Below are 25498 nucleotides of genomic sequence, written 5' to 3'. Positions count from 1 at the left end.
CATTCATGGCGATACGATACGATTCCTTTCAATTTGAAATCGATATAGTAACTATCTAGCAAAGAAATTAAATCTGTGTGAAACGTGTCAATAGTGCAGGTTTTTAAGGGAAAAATCTATTATTATGGAAAGAAGTAAAAACTGTGATTCTCTAGCAAATACATGGACATTACAACACAAATGGACAAACCCACACCTTGACATGAACACAGAGATTACACACATTTATTGATAGACCAAGAGTAGCTATATGGAATGGAATTAGTAATTAGATCCATCTTTTTCATTTTCCCTCGATACAATGCGATATACAGAGCCAAACGGTACGATATTTGCTTTTGCATATCGATATAGTAGATCATTGCAAATTAAAAACTAATTTCCGATACAGTTACTATAACGTTACATCGCTAGGAGAAGCCCCATGAAAGGAACGTGTACACAGCCTAAGGTAGAAGTCATATTGACGGTCATAATAATACTCACCCTCCCCTCTGGGTTCTTGTCTGGATGGTACTTCTGGGCCAGTCTGAAGTAGGCCTTCCTGATCTTACTCTCCTCATGCCTGGGAACACAAAGGTTTGGTCATGTGTTGGAGCAGCGGTTGGATCTTCATCACTGACACAGTGATCTCCTGTCATATTGAACGTGGCTAAAACCCTCATGTGGAGACCACACTGAGAGGGCTATGCTAAGCTAGAGGGCACAACCAAACACAGTCCATCACTATACTCATCCAGGGGGTCCCCAACGACCTGGATTTCCACCCAAACAAAACGTATCCGAGGTGACAGGGCTTTTTCACAGTTGCAGTTGCAGCTCCTGAAAACCCAGCTATTCAGACTTGCTTTCCCCGCCTACCTCAATTCACATCTCCCTTTTAGTCTTAACTTATTGTTTTAGCCTCTGTCAAGTTCATCCTACAAAAGAGCTGTCACTCATGTCACACAGGAGACGCCAACAGTTGTTGTACAAACTCTATTTCCGTCTGCAGCGTTCCTTAAGCCCTGATGGCAACATATAACAGCACACAACTCGCATGTATACACAAATTGTCCTGTAAGTGGCATGCAAAAAGCAACCTCATGGTGGCGCTAGAAGAGGGGCATGTGAGAAATAATTTTCTTGGTTTGCCAGCCAAGGAGTGTGTGTGCAAAGTTTGACATGGATAGGGGCAACGGTGCTGGAGATACGAGTAGGGGCAAAAGTGTGACGTGATGTGACGGACAGACGGAGGGACTGACTGACTGATGGAGGAACTGACGGAGGGACAGCCGGTAGAGGTTTTCATAGTAACTGCGACCTGACAGTCACAATCATCACTGTCATTCATTCAGAGTATTATTACCAAAGGGGGGAGAGGGAGACCAGGGACATGCTGGGCCCCTGATTCAGCCCGGGAAAAAGAGTTATAGAGGCCCTCATTGCGTAGAGAGATCTCTCTCTATAGCTGCTGCTGCTACTCAAAGATTTGCCTTTTCAGATCATGACAAGTGACAAGCCAGTGGGCCAATTACTGTACATGAGTTATATTTCGTCGTTGTCGGGTGGAAAAAAATAATGATTTAAACTAGTGAAAACAGCCGATCTACAAGCACACAACGCCTCGCACCGCGAGGCGTTGTGTGCTTGTAGATCTGCTGTTTTCACTACTTTTGTGCGACGGCCTTGTATGATTAAGCAGGGCTTTGCTTTGCGAAAAAAAAAAAATACAAATTTGAAACTTGGAGATACGATGTTTCTGTCCGACAGTGACGATTTACTTTGTTGGCCGCCCAGCCCCCAAAATGGAACGAAGGCCGACATTTTATTTTGAATTTGTTCCTAATGGACGGCCTGGACCGGCCGGGAATGAACCGGCCGTTCGGGAGTTGTCCCGCTTTTCCCAATGGCCAGCACGTCCCTGAGGGAGACAGACATAAAGAAACACTCACTGTCCCTGTCCTTTGGGCAGGCTGAGGACCTCGTAGGCTTCGTCTACAGACATGGACGGAGGCTTCTTCTCCACCTCTCTCTTCCAGGCCTCCAGAGTGTCCTTCAGCAGCTTCACCTGAGGTTGGAAGGAGCAGTGCAGAGCGTTGGGTTAGAATAAACCTTACTGCAACTGACTGGGACTTATATACTGCTTAAGAAAATGAACAAAGACTTCTAAAGACTACACAAAGTGATAGAGATACGACTCCTGTTGAGCTGCCACTTTGTTTCTGTGAATGTTAACACTTTTAAGCATATTGTGACTAGTGTCGGGTGGCCAGATTGTTGCCTCCTACAATGTGCAAATGCTCCCCTCATACAGTCTGGGAGATTGAACTTTGAATCATGAGTATCCGGCCATGAGAAGCCATGAAGCGGAAGTGAAGCCTCCTGCCCACCTCCGTTTCCTTTTTACAGTTTTACACATATCTTCTGTACCGTTCTAGCATTAAACATTTAAACATTTTTGATAGCTGGCAATGGGGGGTTAGTTGGCTGTATTTTCTAGGCAGTGAATGAATTAGTCGCGATTGACAATCGATATAATCTAAGACAGGGGTTTTCAAAGTGGGTGACGGGGCACCCCGGGGTGCCGTGATGCCAGTCCAGGGTGCCGCGAGATCATTTGATAATATTTGGAATTCATCAATATCACTTCACTATGCTTAGTAAAACATGCCTGTTTTGCACTGTACTTGATGAGTTATTTTTCCATTTACGATAACTCTCTTCACCAAAAATAGCAGATCTACAAGCTCACAACGTGTCACAACATGACGCGTTGTGAGCTTGTAGATCGGCTATTTTTGGTGAACCTTCCCCCCAGAATAGCCATGCTGGGGTTCAAGTGGTTAAACGTCAAGTATAAGGTTATTTTCAGTCAGTTCTGATGGAAACGTATATTTCTCCAATATGATGTAAGATTCTAAAGATTAACAGTGTAACTCAGGGGTGCCGTGGATGAAAACGTTATTTACATGGATGCCCCGAGTCAAAAAGGTTTGGAAACCCCTGATCTAGGATAAGTAATAAATGGATAGTCGCAGCCCTGAAACAACCCACAAAACCCATGGTGAACACAGGGTGTTTACGTACTCCGTCTCTGATAGGCCAGCAGGGGAAGCGCGTGGTGTCACACAGGTGTCTGAGGTAGTAGATGTTACAGAACAGCTCGTTGTCCAGCTGAGGGAAGCTGACCAGGGGGATGGGACAGTACTGGTACAAGGCTCTGGTGTTGCTCTGCAAGCGAGGGCTGAAGTCTGCCAGGTGGGCCGCCATCTTCTCTATCATCAACCGTCTGCAGGGGGAGGAAACATAAGACACATAGAATGAAGTCTGCTAGGTGGGCAGCCATCTTCTCTATCATCAACCGTCTGGAAGGGGGAGAGAACATAAGACACATAGAATGAAGTCTGCTAGGTGGGCAGCCATCTTCTCTATCATCAACCGTCTGGAAGGGGGAGAGAACATAAGACACATAGAATGAAGTCTGCTAGGTGGGCAGCCATCTTCTCTATCATCAACCGTCTGGAAGGGGGAGAGAACATAAGACACATAGAATGAAGTCTGCTAGGTGGGCAGCCATCTTCTCTATCATCAACCGTCTGGAGGGGGAGAGAACATAAGACACATAGAATGAAGTCTGCTAGGTGGGCAGCCATCTTCTCTATCATCAACCGTCTGGAGGGGGAGAGAACATAAGACACATAGAATGAAGTCTGCCAGGTGGGCCGCCATCTTCTCTATCATCAACCGTCTGGAGGGGGAGAAAACATAAGACACATAGAATGAAGTCTGCAAGGTGGGCGGCCATCTTCTCTATCATCAACCGTCTGGAGGGGGAGAGAACATAAGACACATAGAATGAAGTCTGCAAGGTGGGCGGCCATCTTCTCTATCATCAACCGTCTGGAGGGGGAGAGAACATAAGACACATAGAATGAAGTCTGCCAGGTGGGCCGCCATCTTCTCTATCATCAACCGCCTGGAGGGGGAGGGAGGGGGGAAGAACAGACAGAGAGAGGTGATTTGGGAGAAAGAGCACCGCACTATCAACGTGTTTCCTAAACAATTAACTCATTGAATGCCAAGGCCCGAGTTTCCCGAGTTGGCAGACTTTTTATTTATTTATTTTTTATTCCAAAAATGCCTAAAATGTATTAGGCATGATCGCAATCGCGAAGTTGCATGTTTAGCCCCATAACAAACACATCTTTCAAAATGGCAAAATGTTTGTTTTGTCTGACTTTGAAGGCTTCTATCTCATGAATGCCTGAAAACGGATTTCCAATAGTCGGGGGACTTAAGGATATCTCGCGCTAATCAGTCTAAAAGCGTGAAATTTTGCACAAATGTAGCTCAGGGCATGCTCTAATGATTTAGCTAAGGCGCCCGAGTCGGCGACCTTCGGGGTCGCCACAGCGGCCAAATCAAGTTGGGCTCCCATTGACTTTCTATACAGGAGGAAAATACCCAGAAAACTTTTTTTTTCCTGGGTATTTAAGTAGGATCTGAGGGGTCTAACTAGGGGTTTGTCATCATGCTGAATCCATTGCAAGCATTTGTTTTGCACAAAAAACATTCCTTGGGCTAGAAATGGCCTCAGAAAACGATGCATGTATGGGTGAGCATTCATGTTAGTCGGAGGCCTTAGGGTTTGTTTTCTCGTGCTAATCAGTCTAAAAGCGCCAAATTTTGCACAGATGTAGCCCAGGGCATGCTCTAATGATTTAGCTAGGGCGCCCGAGTCGGCGACCTTCGGGGTCACCACAGCTCCAGAAAACACCCAAAAAACTCTGAAAAGTGATGACTCATCACTTTTCATCACTAAACCATCATTTTCCTGGGCCATTTGTAGCCCAAGGAATGTTTTTTGTGCAAAACAAATGCTTGCAATGGATTCAGCATCATTACAAACCCCTAGTTAGACCCCTCAAATCCAACTTAAATACCCAGAAAAAAAGTTTTTTTCTGGGTATTTTCCTCCTGTATAGAAAGTCGATGGGAGCCCAACTTGATTTGGCAGCTGTGGCGACCCCGAAGGTCGGCGACTCGGGCGCCCTAGCTAAATCATTAGAGCATGCCCTGGGCTACATCTGTGCAAAACTTTGCGCTTTTAGACTAATTAGCGCGAGATTACCATGTCATCTCCCTTAGGCCCCCGACTACAAGCAGATTTTTTGTCTGAAAGCTGTTAAAAAGTACTACACATATGGTGCATGATCTAGGCATGGGCGTGCACGATCCGTGCACTAAAAATGTATCTGTGCAATAGAAATTTAGGAACGTGGCAGTGAGGAACTTGGGGGCCATTTTGGAAAGGCAGGGAATGAGTTAACACAATATGTAGATTTACAATTTAGGCATTGCAGGCATTGCAGACACTCTTAATCCAGAGATATTTACAATAAGCAAGAAAAATAAAACACCAATATCTTTCATATATTCTGTTGCCATAGAATGTTCTTTTTTCACGCATTTTTTTAAATATGGAAACTGTTATCGATGCTTTACCCGCCTGGCATATGATCTGTGTACAGATCGTGTGCTATGTGCGCCAACGTGCCCACACAGGACCATAGCGCACAGCTCGGCCTTTTCCATTCGTTTTTCTGTAAACAGTGGCAATTATAGCCTGACAACGGAAACGTGTATTTTCAATGGAATTTTTTGAATCGAAAGCTGTGCTCGAGTCTACGTGCCTGCTACATGAGTTGCACACAGATCTTGCACGATGCGCGCACGCGCCGACGTTAAAAGGTAAGGACAATTTGGCAGTTGCTGAGTTCAGCTATGTTTAAAATCGTAGCGAATGAGTTAATCTCCGGACCACTGGGGCTGTGGGATTAACGATGCTTAACTTCCTACCTCATCTCAGAGCTCCAGATGGCCTCCGGCGTATCAAACTCTCCCAGGAAGATCTCAGAGAAGCGCTCAGCCTCGTAGTTCTCCAGGTAACAAACCATGGCCTCAGGCAGCACAGGACCCAGGACGCTGCGCTGCACGATGTCTGTGCCCTTAGCCTGTAGCACATGAACAACAGTGATAATCATAATAATAATCATAATCATAATAATTATAACACAATGTCCTGACCCTTAGTCTGCACAGGAACAACACTTTTAGGACACAGCCAAATATGTTTCTTTTCGTTTTGTTTCTTTCTTTTTTTTTCCTGATATGCAAGACATGTTATCTAGTAGGGCTGTCACGATTACAGGCCTAATTAACAAGTGTATAAAGTGTAATAAAGTGTACTGTTACCTCCTCTGATCTGAAGGCCTGCTTGAGATGAGTGTACTTCAAAAACCTGAGGAGAAGACAGGAGGCATGAAAGAGACACACTACAAATATATACTAAAACCTGAGGAGAAGACAGGAGGCATGAAAGAGACACACTACAAATATATACTAAAACCTGAGGAGAAGGGGCATGTGAGAGAGACAAAAACACACTAAAACATATCAAAACACACAAACAAACTAACATATAGCAGTAAGACTCCCTAAGCGGGAGATAAGCAACCGTCAGGTCACATGTATACACAAATAGGACAGGTCCATGTTGATGACATGAGTGTAGACATACTGTGTACCGCTTGGAGCAGTGTCCAAAAATGTGTTTCAGTTGACCAAATCTACAGTTGATTTAGTCAACTGAAATGTATTTTGGCAGGCCTTGATGGCATCGTAATGACTGACTTTACACTTGGTTGTGTGCTGAAAAAAGCAGAGCTACAAGCTCACAACATGTTGAACTTTTAGATCTGCTATTTTCAGCACGCAACACGTTACTATTCCTCCCCATTCCCTCACTAACGTTTTAGTCTAGTTTTTATTTTGTTGACAAAATTGTAAATATATTTAGTCTTAGTTTTAGTCATCACAGCCTAGTTTTTTTGTTTTTTTATTTAGTTTTCGACAGTGAAAGAAACGCAGTCGACAAACATGTTTCGTCATAGTCAACACTGCAGGTAGAGTGTGTGTGTGTGTGTGTGTGTGTGTGTGTGTGTGTGTGTGTGTGTGTGTGTGTGTGTGTGTGTGTGTGCGTGCGTGCGTGCGTGCGTGCGTGCGTGCGTGCGTGCGTGCGTGCGTGCGTGCGTGCGTGTATATATATATATCTCCTCACCGTGCCACAGGCAGGACATTAGAGCCAGTGTACATCATGATAAAGAAGAACACTCCAGTCAGGTACAGTGTGTGTATATATATATATATATATATATATATATATATATATATATATATATATATATATATATATATATATATATATATATATATATATATCCTCACCGTGCTACAGGTAGAACATTAGACCCAGTATACATCATGATGAAGAAGAAGACTCCAGTCAGGTACAGTGTGTATATATAGATATCTCCTCACCGTGCTACAGGTAGAACATTAGAGCCAGTATACATCATGATGAAGAAGAACACTCCAGTCAGGTACAGTGTGTATATATATATATATATATACATATCTCCTCACCGTGCTACAGGTAGGACATTAGAGCCAGTGTACATCATGATGAAGAAGAACACTCCAGTCAGGTACAGTGTGTGTGTGTACTCACCGTGCTACAGGCAGGACATTAGAGCCAGTATACATCATGATGAAGAAGAACACTCCAGTCAGGTACAGTGTGTATATATATATATATATATATCTCCTCACCGTGCTACAGGTAGAACATTAGAGCCAGTGTACATCATGATGAAGAAGAACACTCCAGTCAGAGTGTGTATATATATATATATATATATATATATCTCCTCACCGTGCTACAGGCAGGACATTAGAGCCAGTGTACATCATGATGAAGAAGAAGACTCCAGTCAGGTACAGTGTGTGTATATATATCTCCTCACCGTGCTACAGGCAGGACATTAGACCCAGTGTACATCATGATACAGAAGAACACTCCAGTCAGGTAGTGTGTATATATATATATATATATATATATATATATATATATATCTATATCTTCTCACCGTGCTATGGGCAGGACATTAGAGCCAGTGTACATCATGATGAAGAAGAAGACTCCAGTCAGGTACAGTCTCTGCAGGTTGGGGTTGTCCTGCATCACCATGTACATGATGTTAGCCACCTTCTCCACCAGGATGGGGTCGAAGGTCAACAGCAGCTAGGACAATACACACACACACACTATGTTACAAAATGTTCCAGGGAGGGTGCTCTTGTGTGTCTTGCTGCATCACCCTTTCTTGTTTTGTTTTTTTCTTTTGCTAGTTGTTTTTATCGCTCTGACCTTTGGACACTGCACTATTAGGTTGTGTTAGTAGTTTTTTTTTAGTATTTCTGCTTGTGTTTGACATGATGTAGAGATACCTGTTGCACTAACTAGCATTGACTGTTATGGTCACTTTAATTTGGGCACTGTATTATATTGATAGTTGTGCTTTAGGACACTTTATGTGTATGTATATATATATATATATATATATTATTCGTTCCCTTTCCTGTTGTACCTTGCTCTTACTGTACTTACTGTACTCTGTACTCTGTTCTTGTTTTTCTTTTATCTTTTTCATACTTCTCTGTAACTTTGTAAATAACCTTATAGGCCTACTGCTGTGCTGCCTCTGGGCAACTGATTTTCCCCCTTGGGATAATAACGGTATCTATCTATCTATCTATCTATCTATCTGCATTCCCTTTGAAAAGCAGAATCCACCTTCATGGGTAGATTTAATCTTTGGAGTCAGAGAAGGTCATGAAAATAGCAAAAAGAATAGCTGATCTACAAGCTCAATGTTCTGCCAATCCACTGGAAATCGACTGTCTTGCCAATGGCAGGACATGTGAAGTTTTTAAATGGCACATATTTGTCCATATTTGCTTAGATTTTTTTGTGGTGAATTAATGCCTCTACTCGATCACACTACAGCTTCACACAAAATCATCAAAAGCAGCTGATCTACAAGCTCTAAACGCAGCGCTAAGCGGCGCTGCGTTTAGAGCTTGTCCATCTGCTGCTTTTTGCCATTTTAGAATTTCAATCCTGAACAAACAGTAAAGCAGCGGTTTTGGAGGATAAACGAATGTGACCGGAGCGGAGCACGTCGCTCCCTGTCAGCCGTGTACCCTGTGGCTAACGGTAGGGCTGCACAATTAATCGTTTTTAAACCGAAATCGCGATTTGGAACCACGCAATTAGCAAATCGCAAAGGTGCATAATAATCGCAAAAGTGATTTCTGTGTGACGATGGCTCCCCTCCTCCGTACATGTCAAACTTATGGTGTGTCTTAGGGTGCATTCTTTTGCCTTGATAAAAGCAAGGCAGCGACATACGGTACTTTCTTCCTTGACAATAATGAAAGGCAGACAATACCATTACTGAGATCTTTCTGAATATAAAAACGTTTTATATTGCTAATAAGCAAAATACAAGGGAATCTTTTGAAAATATAACTGAACTGAATCAAACCTTGCATGATTGCCAATTACTTAAGGTAGTGAAGTGATTTTATTTGGTTAAAATAATTTATTATATCAAAATGTTGACAAAAAAAAACAAAAAAAAAAACGTTTTGTTTTAACCAAAAAACTATCACTTAATTGACCTTAAAATAAATATTGTGAATAAAATCACAATCGCAATATTAGTCAGAAAAATTGCAATTAGATATTTTCCCAAAATCGTGCAGCCCTAGCTAACGGTGTGACTTCTACTTGGTTGCGTGCCGGCGTTGCATACCGAGAATCTGCAGGTAATGTGGGCTAATCAGACATTAGAGCAAATAAAACATCTCACAACTGAGACACTTGTCAAGTTAAGTCGCAATGTGAATCATTAAACAGTATGAAAGGGCTCCCCCGCACGTCACTGTATGTTCAGCTATTATTAGTGTTCTTGCTGTTCTGGTAAGTACACCCAACCATTTTATAAATTGCAGAACAACATCAGGACGACAGTGTGAATGCTGTGATCACCTGGACAATGTGAGGAAGACAGCTTGTTTATAATAACTAGCCCTTACCCGTTCAAAGATATGAGCTCCGAAATGATGTGCAGTGTGTGGGTTATGGGATGTGCACTGTGCACACAGTATATGAGGGATGGAAAGTAACTTTAACTGGTGCTTGCATGCTAATATGTAGGAGCATCAATGTAAGAAATACCCGTTCCATTTAACAGCTACAGAGATACTGTGTACCGATCTGCATGATTTTTGGACAACATCTGTAACAGGGCCAGATATAGTTATGTCAGGTGTGTTCATATGCTAATGGTGATGCGATTTCAGATCAATTGCTCCAGCCACTGAGGAGAAACGCTGTTTCAGACAGACAGACAGACAGACAGACAGACAGACAGACAGACAGACAGACAGACAGACAGACAGACAGACAGACAGACAGACAGACAGACAGACAGACAGACAGACAGACAGACAGACAGACAGACAGACAGACAGACAGACAGACAGACAGACAGACAGACAGACAGACAGACAGACAGACAGACAGACAGACAGACAGACAGACACTCACTCACTCACTCACTCACTCACTCACTCACTCAGACATTCGCAAAATTATAGTATAGATAGTAGTAATAATAATAAGTGTGATCACCTGGACAATGTGAGGAAGACAGGTGTTTATAATAATAGTAGTAGTAATAATAATAATAACTGATCACCTGGACAATGTGAGGAAGACAGCTGTTTATAATAATAGTAGTAGTAATAATAATAATAACTGATCACCTGGACAATGTGAGGAAGACAGGTGTTGTCACTGATCAGCCTCTTGATCTTGGGTAGAGGACGGATTATGGCGTTGTCCTGGTCCCTGGAGGACAGAGAACATAATCATATCATCATAGTACTGTATGTACTGTACGTAGTAGGGTTAGGGTTTTTCCACAATCAAAGTGACTAGTAGCCATTTAGAGCAAGTCCTTTCCATGACTTGTCAGAAACTAGTTGCATCTTAACCTGGCGTAGCCAAGCTTACTTACTTACTTACTTACCTTCCCTAGTCACCGCTCGTCCATCGATAGCTCATGGCTGCTCTGACATGAACCGGAAGTGACGTCAGGTCCTTTCCCTGCTAAAGCTTCCCAGAAGCCACCCATTTACTGTTTATTCTGAATCCATTGCAAGCATTTGTCTTGCACGAAAAACATTCCTTGGGCTAGAAACGGACACCACAAAACTATGGATTAGTGATGAGTCATCTCTTTTCCGGGGTCAGCTCCGTTTTGTGGTGTCCGTTTTTAACCTGACAGATGTTTTTTGTGCAAAACAAATGTTTGCAATGGATTCAGGATCATGAAAAACCCCTAGTTAGACCCCTCACATGCTACTAAGATTTCTTTTGGGGGTCTTTTTTTCCTGTATAGTAAGTGAATGGACCCAAACTTGAAACCCCTGAATTTACCTTGATCCACTAAATATATAATTCACAACTTTTAATATATTATTTGGATGACCCTAAGGATCATAAAAAACCTTGAACCATTACTATTGCAATTTCTTTTGGGTCAAACCTTAGATTGACTCGCCTAAATGTTGGCACCATACCTAAGGTTGCCTACCCCTGATCTATAGGTACCTGCTAGGGTAGTAGTATCTATGTGTACCTGCTAGGGTAGTAGGAGCACATGGTGATCAGCATGTTGAGGATGAGCGTCGCCAGGTCAGACTCGTTCATGACCGCCTGGCCGCTGGCCAGGAGACACCACTTCAGCTGGGGGATGGCCTGAAGGGGGCGCCAGCCATCCATGCCCTGAGCCCAGCAGCGCGTCTTAGCCGTCAGCACGCCCGTACTCCAGAACTCCTGCATCTGGAGGCCCGGGGGGAGGAGAAAAAAACACTGGTTTGTACATTAGAGCAGGGGTTTTCAAAGTGGGTGACGGGGCACCCTGGGGTGCCGCGACAGCAGTCCAGGGGTGCCGCGAGATCATTTGATAATATTTGGAATTTATTTGGACACTTGAAAAAATATTATTTAGTATAATTTTAAACTTGAAGTACAAAGTCATTTTCAGTCAGTTCTAACCAAAAATGGCTGTTATCTCAACGATTTCCTCGCAACATAATCACTAAAATATCGTCACTGTCGGGCAGAATCCTCGTATCTCCAAGTTTCAAATGTGTAAGTCTTTTGGTAAAGCAAAGCCCTGCTTCATCATACAAGACTGTCGCACAAAACTAGTGAAAACAGCAGATCTACGGTTAGGACAGTGTGCTTGTAGATCAGCTTATACATGTAGTACATTTTATAGATGATAAATACAACAAAACGAACGGTTTTGGAAATACAAGGTTTCCACCCGACAACGACGATATGCTATAAATATAAGGTGCTGGGAGTGAAAATTATAATGTAGGGGTGCCTCGGAATAAAAAAAAAAGTGTTTATGAGACAAAATGTTTGGGAACCGCTTTTATTAGAGAAATCTGCCCGCATCTGCCCACTGGCCTAGCGGTCCAGGCGCATACCACACAGGCTCTGATGCCTGGCAGCGTGTCGCTGGTTCGAGTCCCGATCCCGACCAACCTTTGCTGCGTGTCACTCCCCATCTCTCTCCCCATTTCCTGTCAGTCTACTGTCCTATCAATAAAGAGCTGTCAGTCTACTGTCCTATCAATAAAGACCTGTCAGTCTACTGTCCTATCAAAAAAGACCTGTCAGTCTACTGTCCTGTCAATAAAGACCTGTCAGTCTACTGTCCTATCAATAAAGACCTGTCAGTCTACTGTCCTATCAATAAAGACCTGTCAGTCTACTGTCCTGTCAATAAAGAGCTGTCAGTCTACTGTCCTATCAATAAAGACCTGTCAGTCTACTGTCCTATCAATAAAGAGCTGTCAGTCTACTGTCCTATCAATAAAGAGCTGTCAGTCTACTGTCCTATCAATAAAGAGCTGTCAGTCTACTGTCCTATCAATAAAGAGCTGTCAGTCTACTGTCCTATCAATAAAGAGCTGTCAGTCTACTGTCCTATCAATAAAGAGCTGTCAGTCTACTGTCCTATCAATAAAGACCTGTCAGTCTACTGTCCTATCAATAAAGAGCTGTCAGTCTACTGTCCTATCAATAAAGACCTGTCAGTCTACTGTCCTATCAATAAAGAGCTGTCAGTCTACTGTCCTGTCAATATAGAGCTGTCAGTCTACTGTCCTATCAATAAAGACCTGTCAGTCTACTGTCCTATCAATCATTTTTTTTTTTTTACTACAGATTTTGTGTCGTTTTAACTCCAATGGCAGTTGCGAGGAGTTGCATTGGTGTGGTTTGGGCTTAAGTCATATGCTTTTGAATACATTTTCATTTAGTTTTCATATTTTAGTCAACTGAAAATCTAAATGTTACCTCCTCAAAGCTGAGGACCCCCTCCTTACCTCCTCAAAGCTGAAGGGACCCCTCCTCTCCTTGTCGGCGTTTCCAAAGTACCACTCCTTCTCGCTCTCTCTCTTCATGTCGGGAGAGGCCTCCAGAACGTTGCTCTGAGGGGACGCACAAACACAGACATGGCTTTCATCATCAAAACAGTTGAAAGAAGGTATGACGCCTTCATACCTCCAAAACCTGATCAACCCCTACACCCCCACCCGTTCACTTAGATCAGCCAACACAGGGATGCTGACAGAACCCTCGCTAAAAGCCCCAGGACAGAAATCCACTCGTCCGAGACAGTTTGCCCTCCTGGCCCCCAAGCTGTGGAATAAACTCCCTGTCGCACTTAGAACAACGGACTCACTCGCTAGCTTTCGCCGTGGACTGAAGACTCACCTTTTCAGACTCCACCTTGACCTTTTCTTGACTGATTATTTAGTTTTCTAGAAAGATATCCATTTGCATTTGTTATATTGTTGTTGATGTATTGACATATTATCCTGTTTATTATTGTGATGTTTTATCTGCTTATTGCTTTGGATTAAAAGTGTCTGCTAAATACCTAAACTGTAAACTGTAAACTGTAACCCATAGCACCACTCAATGACCATACATGAAGCTAGTCAACATTTTGTATTGTTTTAGATTGATATTCATATGCATTTGTTATTGTTGTTGATGTTCTGACATGTTATCTTGTTTATCATAGTACTGTATTATCTGCTTATTGTAAGTCGCTTTGGATTAAAAGCGTCTGCTAAATGCCTAAACTGTAAACTGTAAAGGCTTGCTTTACAACTTACGGAGCAGATGCAGAGCTAGGCATCTTTACAAAACAGATTTGATAAACCTGACTCTGACTCTCAAGTCGGATTTGTAAAAATCTGATTCCATGACAGTTGCTTCTTTAATTAAAGACTTCATATAACAAATGGGATTCCAATCTGGAGGATTTAGGCTGGATTTGGGCTGCCATTCTGAACCGTTGGTCTCAATGACCTGAGGGGAGAAACACCTCCTCAGGTACGGGATAAATCCTGTGTTAACCCATTTAGTGCTCCAGACATGAAAGGGTTAAAAGTCCAAGCTGCAGGCCGCCTGCTCCGTCCGCGGCCAGTCTCTTATTTTGAAGGCCGGAAGTAGATCGAGCTCACAATTCCTACTTGACGATCTTTACGATTCACCTGGAAGTAGTTCTGGTCCAGATGTAAACAGGGGTGGAAGATGGATCCCTTTATACTTTTGCTATTTTAGCGAGAATCCAATGCCATCCTTGGCATCAAAAGTGTTTTTTGGACGATAAAGATATGAAAGACCGTTGGTTTCTATGGGATGGGATCACTATTGTGTGCAGGTGGATGCGTGATGATGATGAATCAGCGACTTCACCAGTGCCAGGGCTTTTCACCGGACGGTAGGTAGCCATTGCCAGCTTTACTGTATATACAGTATATAGCGCGCGACATAGCGGGATCGGCACTCTAGATACCTTTTAATATTACGTGAGTATTCGCGGCAATGGTACTATATGAGTTAATAAAACTCAAGACAGTTACCTGTAGTGGTACAGTAGATCTGCTGGTGTATTATTTACTGTAGTGGTACAGTGTAGTGGTACAGTATAGTTACCTGTAAAGGTACAGTAGCTCTGCTGGTGTATTATTTACTGTAAAGGTACAGTGTAGTGGTACAGTGTGTTTACCTGTAGTGGTACAGTAGATCTGCTGGTGTATTATTTACTGTAGTGGTACAGTGTAGTGGTACAGTGTAGTGGTACAGTGTGTTTACCTGTAGATGTACAGTGTAGTGGTACAGTGTAGTGGTACAGTATATTTACCTGTAAAGGTACAGTAGCTCTACTGGTGTGCAGGTGAGCCATGGTCAGCAGGTCCACCAGGATTCTGACCCCGTTGGAGTCCATGATGTCCCGGACATTTTTCTGCACCAGAAACAAACCATTACCTATGAATATAATTGCTGTCGCTGATTATAACTTTTTGTAAATTAACGCCCTACTCGATCACACCACAGCGTCATAACTAGCAGATCTGCATGATTGAAACGACCTTGTAGATTTTGATGTTTTTGAATTTGAATCTTGAAAAGTTAAAGGGCCAGTTCACCTCTGGGGCAACCAGATCTTATTTTATTGTTTTTTGGGACAAGATCAACACAATCCTGAGTTATTTTTTGTGTTCAATCTATGTTTTGAGATATTTTAGTATTTCAGCATGAATGATGATGTATTTTGCATCATATGATGCAGCATGATGACTCATATGATGCAAAATGCATCATCATTCATGCTGAAATACTAAAATATCTCAAAACACAGATTGAACACAAAAAATAACCCAGGATTGTGTTGATCGTGTCCCAAACAACAATAAAATAAGATCTGGTTGCCCCAGAGGTGAACTGGCCCTTTAACAGTTTTAGATATATGAGGTTTGCAGCCGACAGAGACGATTGGATAAACTGCCTAATGTGTGTTATGAGGACATTCTCCAAGTGCAGAAACATAACCGTACAGCAATGAGCAGTTACAGAAATCACAGGGAGAATAATATACAGTAAACATATGGATATGGATCATTTCTACCCTGAACTCACCTTGTTGAGGATGAGTTTGTTCAGAAATAGGATGAGTCTGTCTCGTTCCAACCTGTCTGTGCACTGAAACACAAGAGGAAATTATCATTATTATAGTTATTATACTTTCTGTACACAGGGAACACAAGAGGAAGAGTTCTATTATTATTACAGGGTTCCCACACATTTTAACCAATTCATTTCCAAAAAATCTCCAAAATCTTTTTCAGAATATTTAACCCAGGACTATATAACAATCATTCAGTGCAATAACAAGTAGCTTACTCCTATGTGCAATGCCAAAAGACAGGTAGTGTACGCAAAAAAAGTGTGCACGCAGCGAACGGACCGTGGCGTGCATGCGGATCGTGCACGATGGACACGCCCACGTCATAAAGTACGAAAATCATAGCAATGTTGATTTATGGTGGCAGTAAATGAGTTAACAAAATCAATAACCAAAAACAATGCATAGCTATTTTTTTCCAGGACCTTCCAGGACCCTTGATCAATTCCAAAACTTTTCCAGTACTGGAAAAAATATTTTTATAATTTCAAAATATTTCCAGGAATTTCATGACCGTGGGAACCCTGCAATTATCATCATTGTACTGTCTGTGCACTGAAACAAAAGAGGAAGAAAGGTGTTCCTTGGTGTTATTTATCAACATGATGTCAGAACACCCTCAAATCAAAGCTTCTGGTCTCCCCTGGTCCATCCCACTGGTGGTACAGTTGATCCCAGTATGTGTCAGAAAAGCTGCCGATATGCTGCCTAAAACGCTGTCGCTGGTGTTGGTAAGTATGCCAGTCTGTACCATGCTGACACCACATCATTTATATTTCAATATTTTTGAAGCGGTGAAAGCCGCTTCCAAGGAGTGGCTTTGTCTGTCCCGTACATGTTTTTTTTAGGATTCCCATAGATTCTCAAGGAGTGAGAATGTCTGTCCCGTACATGTCCCGTGCATGCAGAATTCAGGATTGGTCAAGCTTCACATGACAATTTGGCCATCCAGACAAAATCATTCATTCATTCAGAATTCATAAAAATATAGAACTAAAGCACATAGAAAGTATAGATCTAGAAGATAGAACGTATAGATCTAGAACACAGATTTCATAGCTCTAGAACACATAAGAATTCACCGCTTCACTTCGAACCGAGGTTGGATTTTTACTGCTGCAGTTGAGGACGACTGTTTTTACTCTGTACTTTGCTGTACTATTAATAACTTTATAATTTTACTAACTTGTAGCTACACATTAACAATTATAAATATGTTTCTTTTTAATTTATTCCTAGATCAGTGGTTCTCCAACCTTTTCATTTCAAGGACCCCCTTAACTCTGAAAGCCTTATCAGAGTCCGAGGTGAAGAGCTATCACCTCAACTTTTAGGTGATAAACTAATCACCTAAAAACGAGATGGCCATAATAGTCCAGGACTCACGTTGAAGTCCTATACATGGAAGTCCTTTGAGAGTGTATACATGGAACCATGTGTACACTCTCAAAAGTTACAGACCCAGTAAGGGTCCATTTGGGACCCCCACAAAGAACCCAGATGGTCTCTGGACCTCAATTTGAGAACCTATATGACAGATTGTTATTATATTGCACACTGGTATAGAGGTTATGCGTATGACATCATCATCATCAGTTATGCGAGAACGCCTACTGAGTGGCAAAAATAAATAAATAAACACTTTCTGACCTTGACAGCCCATACATCCAAACAGAAAAGTCCTATCTGAATTAGGGATGGGACAATATGAACATTTCATATCACGATTATTGTGACAAAAGAAATCACGATTTACGATATTATCGCAATATTCATTATCCTTGGGTGGACCATTTGCCAAAAAAATAGCAGATCTACAAGCTCACAACGACGCATTGTGAGCTTGTAGATCGGCTATTTTTTGGCAAAGACATTTGATAGTGAGTGAAAAAAAAAGACTGTATCAAGTACATATTATTATAAGTATCTTTTACCAATTCTAGAGGGTTTAAAGTTGTACCATGTAACTTTTTTTATAAAACAAATCTTAAAATTGTCCTAACTGTTAAATCGCTAAAGTTTTAGAACACCCACTCCGTGAATTTCAGCCTGTAAAGCCTTCTCTATATATGTAAACTGCGATCCTTGCCGTGGACCGGATCTCGCGCCAAAATTGCGTCATCACACTACCGGCCAATCACAGCGAGGGTTATACAACTGCCGGCCAATCACAGCGCATCTTGAAGTGGGGTCGCTATGGCAGCCATATTTGTTGTCGCCCGTTTGTACCATCCCTTCTCTAGGTAATTTCGCCTACCAGGCAGGGTGAAGGAGTCCGTATCTCTGGAATTACTGAACGCACAGGAACAAGGGACCCCTCAAAAGATAGATCTCAGCGAGGTGGAGGCAGACGCGGGGGTCTGAAGGTACGAAAAACGGCCGAAAGACGCGGACGCGACCGCGGTTTGCTATAGGGCTAATGACCACTAGTTGGGCATCTTACACAGTATAGCTTTAAGACAAGTGGTACCGGACATGCAGCTCGGCAAATAAAAGGCGAATTGAACCCAGTGCATGACGGAGGACCATATCACGATAAATTAAATCTCCACGATACGATTATCGTGAGTGTTTTTTTATCACGATATACGATAATATCGCTTTATCTTCCCATCCCTAATCTGAATGCAAAAAACGATGTTCAACAAAGCTAAACTCACTTTGCCACTCGATTTGCCTTTTCCAAGACTTTTCCAGAATATTTAACCCGATTTCCAGGACTATATAACAATAATTCAGCTCAATAACGAGTCGCTTACTCCTATGCGCAAATAATCATATTTTAACTGGGGACCCCGGCACCCTGACGAGCACTAAGAGTAGAGGAATTTTGTATAGCACGGTTTTCGCAACGCCTCGCTTTGCGAGGCGTTGTGAGCATGTAGATCTGCTATTTTCACAATTTCTGCCTCTAATATGAGACACTTTGGCCCATGTTTAATTTGTCATTTCAGAGGTATTAACAAAATCAATAACTAAAGGCAATGCATAGCTATTTTTTCCAGGACCTTCCAGGACCCTTGATCAATTCCAAAACTTTTCCAGTACTGGAAAAATATTTTTCTAATTTCAAAATATTTCCAGGAATTTCATGACCGTGGTAACCCTGTGGTATGGCTATCTAACGGGTACTACTGCTACTACTCACCCGGTCCAGCATGCCCACGATGTACTTGGTGTCGGTGAAGGGTCCGATCTCCTCGCAGCACTTCCCGTAGACGATGGCCAGCGCCTGGAGGCACAGACACTTCATGGACACCTTGGGCGTCAGCAGGAAGCGGTGGTACAGCTCGTTGAAGAACTCGTACCTTCAGGAGAGAGAGAGAGTGGTGGAGAGAAACACAGAGGAAGGACATTAGGACGAATCCTGAGACGCTACCTGGTTGATCCTTCAGCTAATGAGGTCTGTCACAATTTATTACACCAGTAAAGGCCTTCGCGTTTATCCGCACGGATAAAACGGACAATTTCATTTTTTTAAAAGAAAACAATGATTCTCTATGACCTCATGCACACCGGATCCGAATTAGCCGTGCGACGAGTGGCTGCGGCCGTGCGTTTTTTTCTCGATCTAAACCAGTTCGATTCGTGCGTCTTGTTGCATGCGGTAAAAAACTCATCACTCCTTTTATGACTCCTTTTGGGATCCGCAGCGCAGATACCCCACAGCATTGCACACCAAATCCAATGCGTTTTATTCATAAAGCAAATGGAAGAAACGCAACTGTCCTGTGTGCAAAGGGCTTAAGACTCCCTAATCTGGAGATAAGCCACCGTCAGGTCGCATACACAAACTGTAGAAGGCAATGGTAGCCAATCAGGAGGGAATATGGGAAATGGGACAGATCCATGTTGATGACATGACTTTAGAGATACTGTGTACTACTTTGCGTGATTTTAGGGCAAAATCTGTAAGAGCAGTGTCCAAAAATGTTTTGCAAAATTGAGCCTGATGGTGGCGCTAGAAGAGGGCCATGTGAGAAAGCAGGGGCGGAGGTTGTGATTTTACAAGACATCTCAAAGAGAACACCAGCACTCACGGATAGGTCCATTAAAGGCACTTTTTTATTTTAAGTTTGGTTGGTCAGGGTGCGTTTCGGCGTAAAGCCTTCTTCAGCAATGCAACGCTGAAGAAGGCTTTACGCCGAAACGCGTCCGTTTCTGCTGCTCTGCAGCTCACCCTGACCAACGAAACTTAAAATAAAAAAGTGCCTTTAATGGACCTGTCCGTGAGTGCTGGTGTTCCATTGAGACGTCTTGTATAGTATACGTTGTATAGGTACGGGGTGCTCGCACCCCTGCTGTAACTATGGCGGTTGTGATTTGCCATCCAAGGAGTGTGTGTGTGTGTGTGTGTGTGTGTGTGTGTGTGTGTGTGTGTGTGCAACGTTTCCTTACGATCTCTTGATGGCGCTAGACTCGTCGCTCTCGTCCTCCTCCAGCAGCAGACGGAGGTAATAATCCCCGATCTTTATCTCTTCTGAGAGACATTCATATCTGACCTGTAGAGAGCATAGGGATGGGACGGTAAGCGATATTATGATAAAAAACACTCACGATAATCGGATTGTGGAGATTTAATTTATCGTGATATCGTCCTCCGTCATGCACTGGGATCAATTCACCTTTTATTTGCAGAGCTGCATATCCGGTACCACTTAAACCCTCTATTGCTAAAACGTAATTATAATATACGTACTTGATGCAGTCAATTCTCAATCTCTACCAAATCTCTTTGCCAAAAAAATAGCCTCGCGTTGCGACTCGTTGTGAGCTTGTAGATCAGCTATTTTTTGACAAATGTTCCACGCCAGGATAATGGATGTTGGGGATATTTTGATTATCGTGATAATATCATGAATGGAGATTTCTTTGGTCACACAAATCGTGATAAGAAATGTTCATATCGTCCCAACCCTAAGAGAGCAACAACGTTATTACACTTTACATCTTTATCTCCTCTGAGAGGCATTCATATCTGACCTGAACACAACGTTATTGCACAGTCACCCTGGTATCCCCCAAATCGTTAACGTTTTTGCCAATTGATTGCCTGGTAAACCATCCCGGCGGTGGATACACGCACATCCAAAGAGACTACGACGGGTGCTGGACCAAAAAATAAGTACAGCAAAAAAGAAGTGAAGGACCGCACACCGTCTCGAAGCTCCCCAAATATTTATTATAAACAGTCAGCGGAATAAAACAACGTTTCGGCGTACATTGGCCTTCTTCAGGTGTAAAACTGTTTTACAGTTTTTCAGTTTTACAGTTTTACAGTTTTTACAGTTTTTCAGTCATCTGGCCCCAAGCGCTGGCTGGGTGTTTTGCAGAAACTATAAAATGCGGAAGAGTCAATCACGTCTGTCAAGGGCCCTGAGTGCAAGCACTGATTGGTACATCAAAGACATGCTGACTACCATTGACGTGCAGAGAATGTTAGAGAGGCAGGGGATGAAATGTCTAGAAGGGCCTTTTGGTGAAAATATCTAAAATAGCAGACGTCTATTTTCTGTGCTTGATACCACACTAAACTAAGCATCATCAAGTGAATACTGGAGATGTGGCGTAACGGCATGGATTTCTACACAGAGAGGGCAATTCGTTCGACATAAGATGCTGCATTCAAGTTCAGGAGAGTTTGGTTTGGCAGGTATGGCATGGAAAGGAGGGGCATTTGCATTTCTTTCACCATAGTAAAAAACTGCATTCATGGTCTAGATAGGGCACTTTTTTACAGGCGGATAAAAGGGCAGGGGCTCAAGCCCCCTTTTGATGCATGTGTGTTATAACCTCCATCCTCTTGGTTTCAGAGTAATCCTTAACTTTATTCTATACTAAAATAAGTAAGGAGTCCGTGCTGCAGGGTTTTATCTTCAGTATCATCCGTAACAACAAAATATATCACTTCTCAGTATTAAGTGTGGTCACACTCTCTCTACCTGAACAAGAAGTAAACACAGCACCAAGCACATCCCATAATACCCCTCTGCAGCCCGCCGACTCTTAAAGGCATACTTAACCCTCTAAGGCCCGCATTAAGAAATACTTGAAATAAAAAATTGAAAAAAATCAGATGGTGTTGTAGGAGTCCTATTAAGAGGAAAATGTAATGTTTTTTTCAAAAAAATGTTTTTGTAAGATTTTAAAGCCATAAATCAAAAATCATAAATCATGCTCTAATTTACATATGGGGGATATTTTTCACAATAATAACATATGTACATGTTCTAGACATTCTAATGATCACCAAAAAAAATAGTACAGGCATTTTACTTATGTTTTTGTGAGGTATAGCTTCCATGAAAAAGTGAGATGTTGTTCGTCAAAACTCTGGAATTTCAGCGGGTGTGGCGGGTGTGAATGTCAGCCCCTGTGGGGGGTATTTATATGCAAATAGTGTGGCCAATGGCATTGTAATACTAAACAATAGAATCCAATGGTGGTGTTTAGGTGGTAGGGGGAGCTAAAATAAAATGATTTAAACCTTTTTTTGGATAAAATACAAACGTTGTAATATTACAACCGTGGGCCTTAGAGGGTTAAAGGCCCTTTGTAAATAGCATAGGCCATAGGGTCACAGTGTGCATATGCCTGCTGACTACTGTGGAATCCAAACGAGAGACATCGGTCTGAGAACATGAAGCCGTGCTAACCTCAAACTCCTGGTGGTTCCAGGAGATGACGGAGGCGCTGCCCAGCTCCCGGTCCACGCTGAAGGACCTCATCTCCCCCTCCAGGGTTAAGGTTAAATATTAACCCTAACCCTGTCCACACTGAAGGACCTCATCTCCCCCTCCAGGGTTAGGGTTAAATATTAACCCTAACCCTGTCCACACTGAAGGACCTCATCTCCCCCTCCAGGGTTAGGGTTAAATATTATGGTAAATGAGTTATATCAGTGTGAGAACAAACCTCAAACTCCTGGTGGTTCCAGGAGATGACGGAGGCGCTGCCCAGCTCTCGGTCCACGCTGAAGGACCTCATCTCCCCCTCCAGAGCGTCACGCAGCTCCTCACGGGTCTTCAGGTTCCAGATGAGGTTGGAGCGGGCGTGGTCCAGCTGGAACCTGAGGAGAGGAGAGGAGAGGAGAGGAGAGGAGAGGAGGAGTTAAGCCCTTATCAGAGTTTGCGTTGAAGAGCCTAAACCCTAAAGCCTCTATCATAGTAGCAGTGTTGTACCCGAACGCGTTCAATGAACGATCGTTCACGAACACGTTCATATTTTGGGCGAACGTGAACTGAACGTTCTTTGTTTTCGCTTGGTGAACGCTATTGTCGAACGCGTTCATTCTGACGTCCATGAACGGCGCTCGTCGGCTCGTTCGGTCCGCGGTCTTCTGTCCTCGCGTCTTTCTTTTCATTCACATTTCACATTATGCTCCAAATAACACCCGCAGCTGCAGAAGACCTTGTGAAAGTTGATATGTGAGCGGACTGAGGCGCGCCTCGGTGCGGTCTGCCTGGGTGCTTCTCTTCTTCCTTGTTACGTCTCGCAAGTTGCAACGCAAGTAAAGCCTGACTACTTCACTGTGGTGAATGCCGAAAATAGCTGATCTGCAAGCTCACAACGCGTCGCATCCACAAGACAACGTGAGCTTGTAGATCAGCTATTTTAACCAATGCTTAATCATGCAGATGGGCGCGACGTTTAGAAACCTGACTTCACAATAAGCCCCTTTTCCACTGCAGCTTTAGCACCACACCACACTACACCACATAAAAAATATCTACATTTTCCATTACACAAAAGTAGCCCTATTGGTAAGAAACAAATTGACCCTTTTAACTGTGATTATAATACAATATACATTTGTATTACAACAATCCTAATTACAATACACTATAATGGATTATAACTGTGATCATTAGCACTATAAATCAGTGGTACCGGTAGTAGAAGAGCTCCCAGTTGGACTCGATCTTGATCCTCTGTCTTCTCTTCCTCAGAATCACAGGTTTTTGGTTGGGGTTCTGGAAGGGATGAATGGACCAAAACATACCGCTAAGTACACCCGACAATCTGCATCATTACTATGTCACACGGCCTTATTAGGGCATAGCAGTGGTGGAGGCCATTTTCTGGTTCCATTTTTCCAGACCCCATCATTTTATTTTCACTAGGGGTGGATATTGGCAAGAATCTCGCGATGCAATACATATCACAATACTTGGGTCACGATGCAATAGTATCACGATATATTGCGAATCTTTGCGATACAATACTATTGCGATATATCAGCTTTGAAAGCTGAAGGCGCTGCTCTAATGTTGTTGTTTTCGTCGTTCGCAGCCATTTTCTGGAGAGACCTCACTCACTGAACCGTGGGAAGGGGAAGTAGCTACTATAGTACAGCGACATCTAGAGGCAGCGGAGTGGCAGTACTGGACTACCATTGGTTCCTATGCATGGGAACATATTTTATTTTCCTCAAAAGTATCGCGATACTACGGCCTGAAGTATCGATACAGTATTGGCAAATAAACTATCGCGATGTGTTGCCATATAGATTATATTGCCCACCCCTAATTTTCACCCATCAACATTTCCTAAAAAAAATATTTATATCAATTATTGTTTTTTACACAAAACAAAGGGTAGCAGAATGACTCACTGCCTCAGCCTGATGGTTTGGTCTGATGGTTAAGATGTTGAACTTTCACACGGGAGACTGGAGTTCAAATCCCGGGTGTTATATATATATATTATATCATACAATTAAATATTATAGTTTTTATGTGATTTTACCTTCATAGAATCAAAGGTTTTATGTTCATGATTCACCAAGATACTAGATTGTTTGATTCTAGGCTTTACATCAAAGCAAGGGGCAGCATAGCTAAGGGGTAGAGAAACCGTTATTAGAGCACGAAGGGTTTCCGAAGGGTTCTTAGTTCGTATCCGGGCTCCCCCTGAGTTAATGCGGAAGAGTCCTTGAGCAAGACTCTGAACCCCTAGTTGCTCCCGGTGAGCAGGTTGGTGCCTTGCATGGTTTCCTCCGCCACCGGCGTATGAATGTGCGCGTGAATGGGTGAATGTAATGCACAATCTATGTAAAGCGCCTTGGATAAAAGTGCTATGCCCCCATGCTCCCCCCCACCCCTTTTTTTCTGCCTTTGTATTTGATGTTATGCTTTTTCTGCTTTTGAAATCGATATGATCCTTGATAGAGTACTATGTTCTATCCGTCTGTCTTTCAATGTTATATGAGATACTTAAAGTGTGGTTCCTGTGGAAATAAGCCTCGGCTTTCTAGGATCTCCTGTTAGTTGACCTTGTACCAGTGATTTGTTAAACTGTACCTTTTTTCGAATGCAAACTTCTAATACATTCTTCAATCAATCAATCAATCAATCAATCAATCAATCAATCAATCAATTCTAGGCTTCAAATATTTTCTTAGGAAAAAAAAAAAAAGAATGTGGTCTGGAAGGATGGAATCATAACATGTCCATCATTGCTATGCCCATATATGGAGTGATAGT

The 25498-nt window shown here is 42.6% G+C and overlaps 1 protein-coding gene across 2 annotated transcripts in view; it reads right to left on the bottom strand.

Annotated features, from left to right (window-relative positions):
* dnajc13 (DnaJ heat shock protein family (Hsp40) member C13) overlaps positions 1–25498 on the bottom strand; it is a 162519-nt gene that overhangs the window by 36525 nt on the left and 100496 nt on the right. For both annotated transcript variants that reach the window (XM_080752196.1, XM_080752197.1), the window contains 15 exons: positions 23904–23986; positions 22929–23082; positions 20412–20515; positions 19162–19321; positions 15968–16030; positions 15192–15293; positions 13360–13464; positions 11595–11797; positions 10717–10801; positions 7971–8125; positions 6238–6283; positions 5842–5996; positions 3070–3271; positions 1935–2050; positions 487–565 (listed from right to left, as the gene is read on the bottom strand). In XM_080752196.1, coding sequence (XP_080608322.1) covers positions 487–565; positions 1935–2050; positions 3070–3271; positions 5842–5996; positions 6238–6283; positions 7971–8125; positions 10717–10801; positions 11595–11797; positions 13360–13464; positions 15192–15293; positions 15968–16030; positions 19162–19321; positions 20412–20515; positions 22929–23082; positions 23904–23986 — 1812 coding nt within the window. The remainder of the gene's footprint in view (positions 1–486; positions 566–1934; positions 2051–3069; positions 3272–5841; positions 5997–6237; positions 6284–7970; positions 8126–10716; positions 10802–11594; positions 11798–13359; positions 13465–15191; positions 15294–15967; positions 16031–19161; positions 19322–20411; positions 20516–22928; positions 23083–23903; positions 23987–25498) is intronic.

This window comes from Nannobrachium achirus (genome assembly GCF_963921795.1).
Source record: "Nannobrachium achirus genome assembly, chromosome: 21".
NCBI classification, from domain to species: Eukaryota; Metazoa; Chordata; class Actinopteri; order Myctophiformes; family Myctophidae; genus Nannobrachium; species Nannobrachium achirus.
The sequence above is the reverse complement of the archived record's forward strand: the minus strand, read 5'-3'. Positions and strand labels throughout refer to the sequence as shown.